Source organism: Pimephales promelas, chromosome 16, assembly GCF_988280905.1.
Source record: "Pimephales promelas chromosome 16, fPimPro1.hap1.1, whole genome shotgun sequence".
In the NCBI taxonomy this organism is placed as follows: Eukaryota; Metazoa; Chordata; class Actinopteri; order Cypriniformes; family Leuciscidae; genus Pimephales; species Pimephales promelas.
Window position 1 is genome coordinate 2,984,203 of NC_142784.1, and position 15,751 is coordinate 2,999,953.

A 15,751-nucleotide genomic window follows, 5' to 3' on the forward strand; every position below is an offset into this window, starting at 1 on the left:
AAAAGACAGTTAATAACAGTTTCAGATGCAGCTTCAAATGTCTTTAAACGACACCAGACGATGAATAAGGGTCTTATCATGCGAAACGACGTTTGTAACGTCACGTGATACGTAATTATGTTCAAAAGGTCACGGGCGATGTAGCCAGAAGTACAGAGTCAGTGTTTACAAGTTGAACGCATAGGTTGAACGTGAAAACTAACTCAAACGCCGTTTACAAAAAAAGGAATTAAAAGGTAAAACAACGATGTCGGACGATTTTGATTCTGTACTTCCGGCTACGTCGCCCGTGACCTTTTGAACGTAATTACGTATTACGTGACGTTACAAACGCGCCTCACAGAATAGAGCAAGGCTAGCATTTGTCCTTAGAAAAGTTACATTTTTGGAATAAGCTTTGAAATAACCGATCGTTTCGCATGATAAGACCCTTATTCATCGTCTGATATCGTTTAAAGACATTTGAAGCTGCATCTGAAAATGTTATTAACTGTCTGTTGGACCTTGAACCATCCGGTTCCCATTGAAGTCCATTATATGGAGAAAATCCTGGAACGTTTTCATCAAAAACCTTCATTTCTTTTCGACTGAAGAAAGAAAGACATGGACATCTTGGATGACATGGGGGTGAGTAAATTATCAGCAAAAGTTTTTTCAAAAGTGAACTAATCCTTTAAGGTGCATGATGGGATTTCAATGATGGGATGGCATTTTTGAGAACGTCAAGAATGAGTTTCAAGCCAGGTACAAAGACACACACCCTAGCCCTTTGTAGTGTATTCTTTGGTTTTGTCCGGTCAATGAACGAACAGAGGGAGTGTCTGAGAATTTTGCCGCTGATGTCATGCGCCAGTTTGAGTCGTCATACGTCACGACCAAACGTTAGCGATTGGTTACGGCAGAACTTCAACAGAGTACCCACCTTCAAGGAATTAACGCTTGTCAATGGAGCGAGGCCAGACTCTCTGTACAAATTAAATGCACGAGTCTGGTGGGACCAGGCAAGATTAGCGTGAGAGCGAAATAAATAAAAAAAGTGCATGATGGGAGAGGAAAGTTCTGCGCGTGACCTACTGACGACACACATATGAAAAACACAGACACAGCCGGATCATTTCCATCATAACCAACACAATCTACCAAGAGCAGCGCAAATTAGCATCAGCTTTAAGGCCCGTACAGTACGTACACACCAGGACAAATATTAGCGCGCGTTATTCGTAAGCGTTTTTTCAACGCGTTTTTTGTGTTCACACCCAAGCGATTTTCGCTGACGATGAGCCGAGTGAACATGCAAATTCATTCCCTGACATTAGATGGCGCCCATTTGCTCTGCAATACCACTCCATATCAGTTTTCTTTTATCAAGATGTGTGTAGCGAGAACAGCAGCTCTACATTCATCTTGTTGTGTAGACGGCGACGCTACTTGCATATGTGTGCTCGGCAAGACCGTTTTGTGTCAAGCTATGAGTAGATCTGTGTCTTTTAAAGGAATAGTTCATGAATATATATATATATATATATATATATACACAGTATATTTCAAATGTCATTCACATGCAATGCGTTCAGTTATGAGACAAGTGAGAAGCAGCGGCCTTTGGTTTCATTTCCAACAAACCCGACACACACCGAGTCTAAAAATGTGATTAAATGAGTTTCTATAAGGCTTTACTCAGCTCAGGGTGGAACATGTGGCTGTGGAAGAGGGCGGCCGCTGGCATGAGGTAAAGTCAAGTGTGTGATTATAATCGGCATTAAAGTCTTAACAGATCTCAGTCGCAGAGGAAGATTTAAAGAGCAAGATTAAGGAATTTCAGAGCATGTCCCAGATCTCGAGACACAAAAGATGCAGATGCAGACCTCCACTCTCTGTGTATTCTGCTATGAAGAGCTTTCATTTCAAAACAAGCTAGAAATCTATGTTGTGCCAAAAAAAAAATGATTTTGCAGTTTAGTTGTTTTTATTTTTAAGTTCACAACTTACAAACTAAATTTACCAAAACATTTTTACCAAATCTGGTAAGTACCCAGATAGCAGACTGACATTGAATCAACGTGGAAATATGACATAGAAACAACGTTGATCTGACATTGTTTTGCTCATCGAATTAACGTTGAACCAACGTCAGACGCGTCATTCTTTCAAAACGAACGGAAAATCAACTTGAAATCAACGCGTTGTTTCAACGTTATGAAAGCAAACCAATTTTCGATTTCATTTAGCTTTGAAGAATGCCGTGTCTGACGTTGGTTCAACGTTAATTCGATGAGCAAATCAACGTTGTTTCAATGTCATGAGAGACGTCGTTTCCACGTTGATTCAATGTCAGTTTGCTGTCTGGGTAAGTATCTTGGTGCGTTCATGTGCTTTGGAAAATATGATAATTTTCCACTTGTGAACTGGTATTTACCCGTGTGTTGCGTTTACAAGTGCTTTTGTTGTCGTAATGTGGTAAAAAGATGGAGATCCAGACACCATATCATACCACCCATCTTTGTCCACAGATGGTTTAATATAGTACACCAAATTAGCAAGGTTAAGATTAGTAACCCAAAACCAATATCTTCCGTCTTGTTCTCATTAAAGTTTAAAGAGATCTCAGATCTAATGTCACACAGACATGCAGGCAAGCATTCAACCCTTTTTCAGAAACCGAAGTGTCATCTGACAAAGACTTAGGGTCCAATTCTCACTATTAACTTGCTTATTATCATGTTTTACTAGGAAATAAAGCACATATCAATGCCTTATTTTGCATGACTGTTTTCTACATCCTTAATTACCCAATACCTAAACATTACTCACAGTTAATAAGCAGTCATTAGGAGTTTATTGAGGCATAGTTGATAGTGAATTGGACCCTAATCTAAAGTATATTATGAGAGTTGCAGAAACCAGCACCTTTCAGTCGGTGAAGAGGAAAACGGGTCATTCCCGAGCTCGTCTGTCAGGTCACTGTGGTCAGATGCGCTCAGCCACGCATGAACACACACACACACACACACACACACCGCCGCAGAAATACTCCTGAAGCAGCCCAAGGGGAAACGACAACTGCAGAGGTGAAAGGCTGAAACTGTTCGCGAACTGCTTTACTTTTTAATAAGCGAGCAACACTACGCTGAACGTTCACACAGTTTGATGTGATTGTTTGAGAGCTGCAGTTCAACACACGCACTGGTGCTGCGACACACACTCCTGTTCTCACATCACCACGCTTGTGTCATCTACAAATACCAATTCCTGGTGGTTTAATGAAGTTTAGTGACTCCTTCCACATGCCTGAGATCCTCCTGAAGGGTCGTGGGTTCGAACATTGAGAGGTCAGAGGAGAAGAGTCCTGAAGAGCCGCTCGCTTTGACATGCGCTTCACACAACCTGGGCTTCAGCAGGACTATAGCAGTGAGCTGAAGGTGTGAGTGTGTGTGACAGCAGCTGAGTGTGTGTCAATGGAGCTGTTGTGTGAATCAGCACAGCGGAGCTCTTTGTGTGTGTGTGTCAGACTCCAGTGAAAGTCTCAAACAGGTGCACAATATCAAAATGATACACAACATAAACTTGAGCAAAAATATCATGTCAAAATGAATGCACAGTCATGATTGAAAACATATTATCAGCTTGTAAATATATTGGTATGTACATCTGAACCAATGTTTGTCATTTAAATTGAAATATCAGGAAATACTTGAACACCATCAAGCCTCAGTTCATATTGGCCAATATTTCGCATCATTGATAAATAAAACTATACAGATAGCCATGCATTTTCCAAAAAAGCAGTTTAGTTCACACAAAAGACTGGACTAATGACATCAAACTAACACATCCTCACACCGAAACATCTGTCGGCTTCTGCTTCAGCTCGTGTTATTCACCATCACGCTCGCTCCTAAGATCCTCCGTCACTGCAACATTGAGCCAATGCAAAGTCAAACATCCACAAAAGTGTGCAGACAGCAGACATACCTCCGAATCGCTGTTGACTTCAGAGTTTGCTGCCATTATTACTGATGGAGAGCAGACGGTCAGTGTTTAAAGAGAGAGAGAGAGACACACAAGAAGGCACATGACCTAATGACTGTCTGTCTGCATCTCCATGGAGCTCATTTGCATAGCCACACCCCCAGCACATGCATCTCATGTCACTGTGAAACTCATTTGCATAGCCACACCTCCAGCACATGCATCTCATGCCACTGTGAAAGCTCATTTGCATAGCCACACCCCCAGCACATGCATCTCATGCCACTGTGAAAGCTCATTTGCATAGCCACACCCCCAGCACATGCATCTCATGCCACTGTGAAAGCTCATTTGCATAGCCACACCCTCAGCACATGCATCTCATACCACTGTGAAAGCTCATTTGCATAGCCACACCCCAGCACATGCATCTGATGCCACTGTGAAAGCTCATTTGCATAGCCACACCCCCATCACATGCATCTCATGACACTGTGAAAGCTCATTTGCATAGCCACACCTCTAACGCATACATCTCATGCCACTGTAGAAGCTAATTTGCATAGCCACACCCCCAGCACATCCATCTCATGCCACTGTGAAAGCTCATTTGCATAGCCACACCCCAGCACATGCATCTCATGCCACTGTGAAAGCTCATTTGCATAGCCACACCCCCATCACATGCATCTCATGCCACTGTGAAAGCTCATTTGCATAGCCACACCTCTAACGCATACATCTCATGCCACTGTAGAAGCTAATTTGCATAGCCACACCCCCAGCACATCCATCTCATGCCACTGTGAAAGCTCATTTGCATAGCCACACCCCCAGCACATGCATCTCATGCCACTGTGAAAGCTCATTTGCATAGCCACACCCCCAGCACATGCATCTCATGCCACTGTGAAAGCTCATTTGCATAGCCACACCCCCAGCACATACATCTCATGCCACTGTGAAAGCTCATTTGCATAGCCACACCTCCACCACATGCATCTCATGCCACTGTGAAAGCTCATTTGCATAGCCACACCCCCACCACATGCATCTCATGCCACTTTGAAAGCTCATTTGCATAGCCACACCCCCACCACAGTGAAAGCTCATTTGCATAGCCACACCTCCACCACATGCATCTCATGCCACTGTGAAAGCTCATTTGCATAGCCACACCCCCACCACATGCATCTCATGCCACTGTGAAAGCTCATTTGCATAGCCACACCCCCACCACATGCATCTCATGCCACTTTGAAAGCTCATTTGCATAGCCACACCCCCACCACATGCATCTCACGCCACTGTGAAAGCTCATTTGCATAGCCACACCCCCACCACATGCATCTAATGCCACTGTGAAAGCTCATTTGCATAGCCACACCTCCAACGCATACATCTCATGCCACTGTAGAAGCTAATTTGCATAGCCACACCCCCAGCACATCCATCTCATGCCACTGTGAAAGCTCATTTGCATAGCCACACCTCCAGCACATGTTAAAGCTAATTTGCATAGCCACACCTCCAGCACATGCATCTAATGCCACTGTGAAAGCTCATTTGCATAGCCACACCCCCAGCACATACATCTCATGCCACTGTGAAAGCTCATTTGCATAGCCACACCCCCACCACATGCATCTCATGCCACTGTGAAAGTTCATTTGCATAGCCACACCCCCACCACATGCATCTCACGCCACTGTGAAAGCTCATTTGCATAGCCACACCTCCAACGCATACATCTCATGCCACTGTAGAAGCTAATTTGCATAGCCACACCCCCAGCACATCCATCTCATGCCACTGTGAAAGCTCATTTGCATAGCCACACCTCCAGCACATGTTAAAGCTAATTTGCATAGCCACACCTCCAGCACATGCATCTAATGCCACTGTGAAAGCTCATTTGCATAGCTACACCTCCAGCACATGTGAAAGCTCATTTGCATAGCCACACCTCCGGCACGTGCATATCTTCTTCCACAGCTGCTTCTAATTTGCATAGCCACACCCCCAGCTGTCAGTCATATATATGAATACCAACACAGAGTCATCCAGGACATCACAGAATATCGGATCAAATTAGCAACTAGAAATATGTAGAATATTGATCTGTCTGCAGATGCTTTATCTAAAGTGAGAAAAGAGGAGCACAAGCAAAGAATATTTGTAATCTACAATGCCAGGTTTATTAGTTAACTAGATTAGGAAACGTTAGAGACGAGGAGAACGTTAGAGACGATTTTTTTTCTTTCCGTTGATCTCTGTTCCCTCATGATGACTGTATTTCTCTATTGTATAAAGTGTGTCTCTTTCTTGCTTTTCTTCAAGAGTGTCGTCTCGCTAGAGGCTTTACACAACATCTGTCCAGTGACTTTACAAAGCCACGTGTCCCCAATCTGTGCAAAGCCTAGACACACACACACTCACTCTCTCTCTCTTTCTCTCTCTCTCTCTCTCTCTCACACACACTTATAAATATAGATTCTTCTATGTATTGGCGGGACGAACAAGCATTAGTACTGAACACTGCTCTTTTACTCTCTTAAAGTCAGCTTGAATGTTCTGTGAAGAACGGATGACATGTCTGTCGGTGTGTGTGTGTGTGTGTTTCCCTGCTCTGCGCTTGGTGCCGAGTGAAGCCTGGTGCCGCCACTGAACACGTCAGACTGACACATCTGAGCCCTCGCTGCACAAACAACCCAAACACACACGTGACAACCCCTCACACACACTCTATTACTGTAATGCACAGGACCCAACCACTCACACACTCCAGACACAGCAAAGCCCATATCAAAGCATAATCTCAACATGATCCTCTCGGAGGATTACTGTTCTGTTGTCATGATAGGAGCAGGATGCGTTGTTTATCCTCTGTTCATGTCTTCATGTGTCAGAGAGGAACAGATGGAGGACAGGGGAGGAGTTATGATGACTTATTATACTTCAACTAACCTAGGTAGAGTACGTTTTCACGACAACAGTGTATTTAAACGGGAAAAGGTTTTCCTTCGTGTTTTTCGTGGACAGACTAGCATGTTCATTTTCTTGTATTTGAGGCGTGGTTTACGAATGCCCAGAGCCGCATTATTGGGGGCTACGAATGTCTATCAAATGCGCCTGTACGTAGCTCTTAGCCAATCGGGTCAATGATACCAGATGACGTTTCGAACAAAGATAGCCTGGGGTTAATGGGTAATTCCACCGGTGGAGACATGAATATGTATTGAAAGTGGGTCATATATGTAGTAGAATAGTATCATAAATGTCTAATTGTGGCCCTTCTTAGCCGATAAAAGGCAGAAAATGACTTTTTATTGCTTGTGAATTGTAGACAACAATCCCCATAGTGCATTGCAATGCTCAGCTCCGCAGGCCACTCCCACTACTCCGCCCATCACTGTAGACTAGAGTTGAGCTCCACTCCTGGAAATCATTTCGCACAATGAAATCAGATAATGCGCGCTAATATAATATGACGACATAAGAGCGTCAAGGCGGCGCCATCAGCCAATGGATAGCTGTGATTCTATACGGGCTTCAGACAATCGGCACACTTACTCTGACGCGTAATTTTACACGTGAAACCTTGGAGCGTTTTGTCTTCGGCATCTTCATTAATCCCCTCGCGATCAGACGTCCCAGGAGTCTCCCGCGTATTGATAACGACTCCCTGATGTCCACAAATTAGTCCAAATCTCCCGAATCTAGAGCAAGCGAGCAAGAGTGCGCATGCGCGACAGAACCGGCTGTGCTCCACACCGTATAGTGGGAGAGAGCGAGAGAGCGAGAGACTTTGCGTGTGTGCGCCTCATGACACAGAGTTCACGTTCTTATTCGGTCGGGTTATTATCGTTTACGGCGGAACCGTTTACTATTGGCAGCGTGTTTCGGTACCCAACCCTACCCATAATGCATCTGTCTGCGTGTTCAGCTTCATCCATATTTTCAAAAAGGTTCTGCCGGTGAAATCAAGCGCACTGGCACTGATCTGTGATTGGTCTGTTAGCGCATTAGGCCCAACCCCCTATGCACGGGTTTGAAAGGGTGCTTGTAGTCTTTACAGAAATCCCCCCTCTTCAACATGACATCATGACTTTTGCGTAAACATACACGCCAATTTCGAGTCAAGTGGCGTGTTATCTCGACGCATTTTGAGCTATCCGGGTGTATCCACGTGTATGCGTGTATGTCTACGCCATTAACGTCCGAGTGATTCCGCGTGTCTGTACACGCCGTCAAATGTCCGCGCGAAACGAAGCAAAATGTAGATCTAAATCTGGGGAGCGATCTTTTTCTTTCCTAGGATGGTAAGGGAACAGTCATAAATGGCATTAACCCCAGTGACGGGTAGGTTTAGGGACGGGGTTGAGGTAAGTCATATATTTATATAACGTTAAGTCAACGGCGTTCATAAACACGCTGAAAAGCGATTATGCGTCTTGATAGCACGCCAAAAATGGAAATACGAATTGGCGTGTCATACACACGCTACTTCATGAGATCAGTCTGCCCTCTTACACTTCCTCCTACAATGACGTAAAATGCCGATTCTTGCATCATTGTAGGAGGAAGTGAAAAAGGTAAATAGCAGATTTCTCTCGTCTCAGGGGAAAATGAGAGAGTGTTGCACGACCATTCAATAGTATAACTGGGTTTCTAACAATGGAAATCTTAATGCAAATGGGTGGGGAGTGTCCCTTTAAGCACAGTGTGAGTCGGATGTCAAGTAGCAAAGTGCAATGATATTACAATGCAAAGTACAACGAATGATATTACCATCTAATATTATTGTACGATTACCGTCATTATTTGGGGGAAAATAAATACATATTTAACTATTCAACTGAAGCTTCTGCTCATCCAGTGTTCCTCCATCATATCCCCAAACTTACTGCTCTCATCAGTGTGAAGTACTGTGAAGTGAAACATCAGCAGTTCTAAGAGCCATCTCAGATAACACACACACACACACACACACACTGTCTAGACAGCCGCTATCACAAACAGGTACTTTGAAGAATCATGTCCTGTTTGTGTCAGACTTTACACTCGCCTGGCCGACGTGATGTCATTGCGTTATGATGTCAGTGTAACCATAACACAAAAATTACTCAAATCTCAGTGAAAAAATATGATTTGAAATGTTATATACATTTTTTTTGTTTGTAAAAGTAAAATAAACAATGATGTCTTTAACATCAGATTTTTTTTATCTTCAAATACAAATTTGAATTTGAAGAGTTACGCATTTTTGAACAATTACACTTTACGTATTTTCTTATTAACTAGTCTAGTACGTAAGCAGAGTGTTGGTAGCTAGTGTGCTACACTCTTAAAAAGCTGTAAAAATAGGGCACAGTGTAAAGTGTTAATATGAAGGGATTATCCGTATTGATTTCCACAGGTGTTTTACCTGTATTTTAAATTACACATTGCATTTTGTGTTTTAGGGTTTGCATGGTTTTAACTTAACGGTTTATGTCCTGGCAGAGAATTGCAGTATCTTTTACACGATTCTACATAATTTTTCTTAAAGTGTACACCTCACTGAACAACAATTATTGGAACATTATTATAATTAATTATCACTAAATAACTGCACCTTAATTCACATATGATCTCTTCAGGCTGATGTGCTGCTTCAGTGGTTTCCTCTTTTTGTGTCATTTAGATGAATTGCAGTTGCTAAAAGGTGCCAAATAAATGTTAAAAATAGCTAAATTTGTTGCCTGGAGGTTTTGAGGGGGGAAAGTTGCTAGGTTAAGCTGGTAAATCTAGCAACAAATTTGCTAAGTTGTCAACACTGCACTGGCTGGTTTGGTCTCTGGCTGATGACGTCACCGCAGGGCTGATGACGACGAAGCAGCGCCCTCTGCTGGTGATTACGCCTCCAAACACAAGAAGATCTACAGTATGCGTGATTCTATGAATGGACTTAGCATTTCAAAAAAAGGAAAGAAAACTAACAGAAATTATTTCCATTAGCTTAATACAGTTTTAATAATCCAGTACTTGCCAAAAACAAGTTAGTTCCTTTTTTACGTTTAACAACAACAAATTCTTTATTATATCGTTTGTCGACTCTTCAGATCTTATCAGTGACATTATTTGCTCTTACATAGTTGGAGATAATTACATATTACGTTGTTATGGCCTGCAACATATTGTGATCCATGACAATGAGTAAAAAAATATTAAAATAATTAAAAATATAACCATTTGAAATTAGCAGAAAAATAATGACTTTGGACACTAAATGTACCTGATATTATCAAATCACCCACACACATACACACACACACACACACACACATAGGCTACACTCTAAAAATTGCTGGGTTGTTTTAACCCTGTTACGATGCTAGTGTGGTTGAAGGACAAATAAAGCATTGGATCCATCTGCAGCACACACTTTATTTAACAAATAACACAAAATAGACAGACTACTGGACTACAAAACAGGAACAACCGACACTGGCGTTAACAGTCCACATGAAACAAGAACTCACAAAGACAGGGTAGAAACACAGGGCTTAAATAATGAGGGACAAACAAGCTAAACCAGATAACGAGGGGGGCGTGAGAAATAATAAACACCTGGGATAATTAATAGACAGGGAACAACTGATAACAAAATAACAAGACACAAAACCCACATTATAACAAACCCAACTTTGGGTCAAATATGGACAACATTTTTAATAACATTTTTAACCCAACATTTGGGTTTGTCCATATTTTACTCAAACTTGGGTTAAAACAATCCAGCATTTTTAAAATGTATATATATGTGTGTGTCTGTGTGTAATGCAAACCCCTCCGTGCTACTGTTGTTGTTGTCTCTGTGCAGCAATAGATTATATCATCTGTTTTCTTGCAAAGCAAATGTATGTTCAACAGTTCCCACAGAGAGTTGATGCTGGGCTCTTGGTCTGAACAACGTTGTCTTGCCGTTTCCCACATACCTAGTTAGTTCTTTACTGTGGACTACGGCCTCTCAAGGACTGACTGGCGCTGGCAAAGTACCTTTCCCAGACTTCCTGTCGCATTCAATTAGAGTCTTTATCTACAAGTCTTCCAAGTTCCTGTTCAAACTCGATGCGGATCGGGCGATATCCCTCCCTTCGGCCAGAGTTGTGCGAGCAATGCTGTTCTGCTGACGAGGCACTTCCCACAGCAGGAGAAGGGCCAGACGAGGGCCGGGGGCCGTTAGACGTGTGCAGAAATGCACCTGCAGCTTCGACCCCACCATTCCCATTCATGTGCAGGCTGGTTCCCTGCTAGTGGCTAAAATAAGTGGGAATTATAGATGATAGCACACACTTGAGTGCTGATTTATGGTTGAGAAAGGCAGCCGCTTTGTTTAATGTCCTTGTAAAAAAAATGAGCAAACACGCCATGCTTCAGGTAATTGTAAAATTATGCCTGCTAAAGCTATAAAATGGCTTCATTTAAATGAAACCAGCCAGTTAACAAAAAAAAAGTAGGAAACACCAAGCCACTGGCAAGAGAACAGTCAGCTGGTCCACCACATCAAAATCCCTCGTATACGGAGAGTGATCGAGCATTCATGCACATGGTAATGAGACCTGAACACAACTGCATTCTCACTGACTGTCCAGAGGGAACGCAGGATTACACTGTCTATTGATTTTCATTGGACCTCGAGTGAAAGAAATGGTAAATGGTACAATTACTTCTCCCATAAAGAATAAAGAGTCACGGTTCTTATCTCAAGTTCTTGTGCCAAAACGGCGAGGGGTGGAGAGCGATTTCACCTGAGATGCAAACAATAGACGTAGACATAACAACTGAGGAATGTGGAAGGTCATGCCCCGGTCTTGGGTCTGCTTGCTGCATTGTGTAAGAGCTTTAGTCGCTATCATGGTGGCCTAATTCCAGTGCAGGAGGTTTATTAGCAAGAGAAGGGCCGGACAAAACACCAAAAAGTGTGCGATGACTCAAAATAATGATGATTACCTCCTTTGGAGGCTATGCTGAGAAAGACCTTCCTGATGGATTGAGAGATTGAAGTTGTGATACAGCTATTTGTAGTGTAAACCCTGATGCCCCAGATAGCAAACTGACATTGAATCAACGTGGAAATATGACATCGAAACAACGTTGATCTGACATTGTTTTGCTCATCGAATTAACGTTGAACCAACGCCAGACGCGTCATTCTTTCAATACTAACGGAAAATCAACTTGAAATCAACGCGTTGTTTCAACGTTATGAAAGCAAACCAATTTTCGATTTTCATTTAGCTTTGAAGAATGCCGCGTCTGACGTTGGTTCAACGTTAATTCGATGAGCAAAATCAACGTTGTTTCAATGTCATGAGAGACGTCGTTTCCACGTTGATTCAATGTCAGTTTGCTGTCTGGGGCATCTCTGACACGTGAAGGATCACCTAGGATGACCGTGAGACTTGCACTCAAACACACCTGAGACTTTCCTGGGGTCCCATTGGACTTCTAGAGTACATGACAATCTTTCTCAACTGACCGCTTGTGCTCCAATCACACTGATGAGAGTAAACATGGCTCGAGATCGAAAATGCCTAAAGAAAACACTTGAAATGTGCATTTCACAGTCCCTCCAGGATTTCACGATTTTTTTTTGTGATTTTTGCGATCAAAATGACTGATTTTGTGGTGGTAATTTCCAAAAATTTGTGAAAAAATTTGCGATTTATATTTAACATTTACCATGCTAGTATTCAGTTCTTCCAGAAAAACGCGGAGTTTTTTTTGTGATTGTTGCGGGCAAAAATTGATTGATTATGCGGCCCGTTTTCTTTAAAAATGCGATGAAATATGCGGGATATTTATGCAATTTTATGCGATGAAATTGCAGGAATTTGCAAAAATTGAGGGAACTTGCAAAAATTGCGGTTTGATGAAAAAGAGAAAAAAAAGTGATTCCCCCAACATCCTGTTAATATAAGAGTCATTTCTTATTACTTCCTTTGATAAACAAGCATACTACATCATAGAAAGTGCTGGGAATATTTTATTTCTCATCTTGTTTTATTTCAGACTGTAAGAGTGTAAATAAGGTGTGGCCCCTTTAAGAGCTGCGCGCTCCTGTTGAATTGTCTGCAGTGTTATATGTGCGTCTCGAACACCCCATGTGTGCGGGTAATTTCTGTTTGATGCTACTTCTTTTATCTTATGTTGTTTATTAAGTAACGACGTGACAGTAGAATGTGCGACAGACAGTTATACGAGTTCGATTTGTGAGATGTCAATCGCCTCCGTGAGTCTGTCTGGCGTCGCGTAATTGCGTCACGTAACGTTCCCATGGAAACAGGGGGAAATGGCTGCTCTTATGTGAAGCAAACGGAACATTTTTCAACTTTCTGATAAGATACATGTGACTTTTTTGCAACGAAAATGCGAGGATTATGAAATTATGCAAACCCCGCATATTTTGCACGTAAATCGGCAATTTATGCGGCGAAAGTGCGGCGTATTTGAAAAAATGCGGCCCCCGCATAAATATGCGGACTTTGGCTGATTTTGCACTGAATTCAGCGATCGCATAATCGCGTTTTTCTGGAGGGACTGATTTCACTTCAGCAGGTAAATTATCTTGGAAAAAAAGTATGTTGCACTCTGGAATGTCCAGAGGAAGTCTGGGCCTTTTGTTTGTTTTTTGTTTTTTCAGTAGTTGACATTGTGTCCTCTATTGCAACACCCCTCCCTACAGTGTATCCTCTGAACGATTATCCCATTATGCCATTAGAGCGCACTGACTGCCGGCACCCCTCTGCCAAATGACATACACAAACCGTATGTCAGCCAGCAGGTCACTGGGTTTGCAAGCCACATAAACAATCTCGATGTGTGAAAGACCAGCGTCTCTAGAAAGGTTTAAACTCTTTTCAAGCAGGAGCATAAAGGACATACGTGTAAAATATGACCTCCCAGCACTGTTTGGCTTCAGCCCAATTAAACACACCAGAAGCAGGTAATCTACAGTAGGTCTTCAGGATCACTCGAAACTTCCAGACAGCTTTGTTGAATCAGGATTGGACACCCTGCTCAAGGTAAAAAGGTTGCGGTTCAAGAGACTTTACACAAGTATCTTTAGAAAGCTGACGTTTGAGAGTATGCACGCATGACTTACAGTAATTATAACAATATTGTGTTAGTGACTGATGTGTGCCAAACAGGTTTTCCCAAATATTCCTCCCACAACAAACCACCAATCCAAGGTCGAGTCAGTTGACGCGTAGGGCTGTACGATTTTGGCTAAAATCATAATCACGATTAATCGAAGTCACCTCGATTACGATTATTGAACGATTATTTCAATTTTTTTTTCTTTCTCATATGTCACTGGCAAGGCTTATTCTGTAAATAGGTATGTATTTTTTTCTAATGAAAGAGTGCATAATCTTTGAGATTCTAAACTAAGGAAACACAAGGATAGCTTTTATAGTTGGGGGCCTTAAGCACATTTTCGCGCAAATTCATCTAAAAGCGCCAAATTTGGCACAGATGTAGCTCGGGTCATACCGAAATGATTTAGATAGGGCGCCGGAGCCAACGCCCCTCGGGGCCAAGATGGCGGCCAAATCCAATATGGCCGCTGCCCGAAAAGGGTTCAGGCTGTAACTTTTGAACCACATGAGTTACAAATACAAACTTGATATGTTTTTCAGCTTAATTGATCATGGGAAACACATAGAAATGTTTATATTTATGCCCCAGTATATCTGGACCCCTTGATCCTCCAATTCCAATATGGCCGCTGTCCAAAAAAGCAGTTTGGGCTGTAGAATGGGGCCTTACATCCCATTGTTCGCACAAATTCATCTACAAGCACCAAATTTGGCACAGATGTAGCTGAGGGCATACAGAAATGATTTAGCCAGGGCGCCCAAGCGAATGGTCCCTGGGACCAAGATGGCGGCCAAATCCAATATGGCCGCTGCCCGAAAAGGGTTCAGGCTATAACTTTTGAACCACATGAGTTACAAATACAAACTTGATATGTTTTAGCTGAGGGCATAGTGAAATGATTTAGTCAGGGCGCCCGAGCCAATGGTCCCTGAGACCAAGATGCTTAATAAATATTTTAAAAATGTAGAAAATAGTTATTTTTGTTAATAAAATAAATTATTGTAAATATTGCCATCTAAAAAGTAAAATATAACTTGTATCCTGTTTTCATATTGTATAGCATATGTAAATGCTTGTGTTATCGAAAGCTGCTTTGTGGAGTGGAGGCACTTGTTGCTGGGCGTTTGTCTGTCTCTCTCTTTTTTTCACGTGTTTCTCTGGTACAAGCAGCTCGTGTTGCTGAGTTGACTCAGTATTTGAGGAATCAGAGAGTGCGTTCACACACAACCCGCAAAGACACGTGACATCTCAGCAGCGTCTATAGTTTCAGCAGCGTCTATAGTTTACTTATGCGTTGCGATGTCTTTTTTAGAAAAAACACGTTTGTGCATTTGTTTTTCTCTGATTCGATATTAAACCAGCGCATTACGTACCGTTTCACTCTGGCGAAGGCATCATTAAACGGCATCATTAGGCAACGTGACATGGATTACGGCTTTTGTTCACACAGCGCGCTCCGTGACTGAACACAGCAATTGTTACTCTGTCCCCAACCTGGCGGCACCAATCCCCGTTCACACAGGTGTTTATTCTGGCAATTTCCCGGGATCAACGGGGCTCATGTTGTTTCAATGTCGCAGACTGGACGAGGTGGAGTGACGTGACTACTATGTTTTAAGGGCAAAGTACGTTA

The 15,751-nt window shown here is 42.4% G+C and overlaps 1 protein-coding gene across 11 annotated transcripts in view; it reads right to left on the bottom strand.

Annotated features, from left to right (window-relative positions):
• septin4b (septin 4b) overlaps positions 1-15,751 on the bottom strand; it is a 55,435-nt gene that overhangs the window by 21,022 nt on the left and 18,662 nt on the right. For 2 of the 11 annotated variants that reach the window (XM_089120886.1, XM_089120888.1), the window contains exon 1: positions 3,973-4,081. The exons of 5 other annotated variants lie outside the window; for them this stretch is intronic. In XM_089120886.1, coding sequence (XP_088977012.1) covers positions 3,973-4,008 — 36 coding nt within the window. In that variant the 5' untranslated portion in view covers positions 4,009-4,081. Of the gene's footprint in view, positions 1-3,972; positions 4,083-15,751 lie in introns of those variants that run through there. 4 more of the 11 variants (XM_089120891.1, XM_089120885.1, XM_089120889.1 and 1 more) reach the window with 4 other exon arrangements.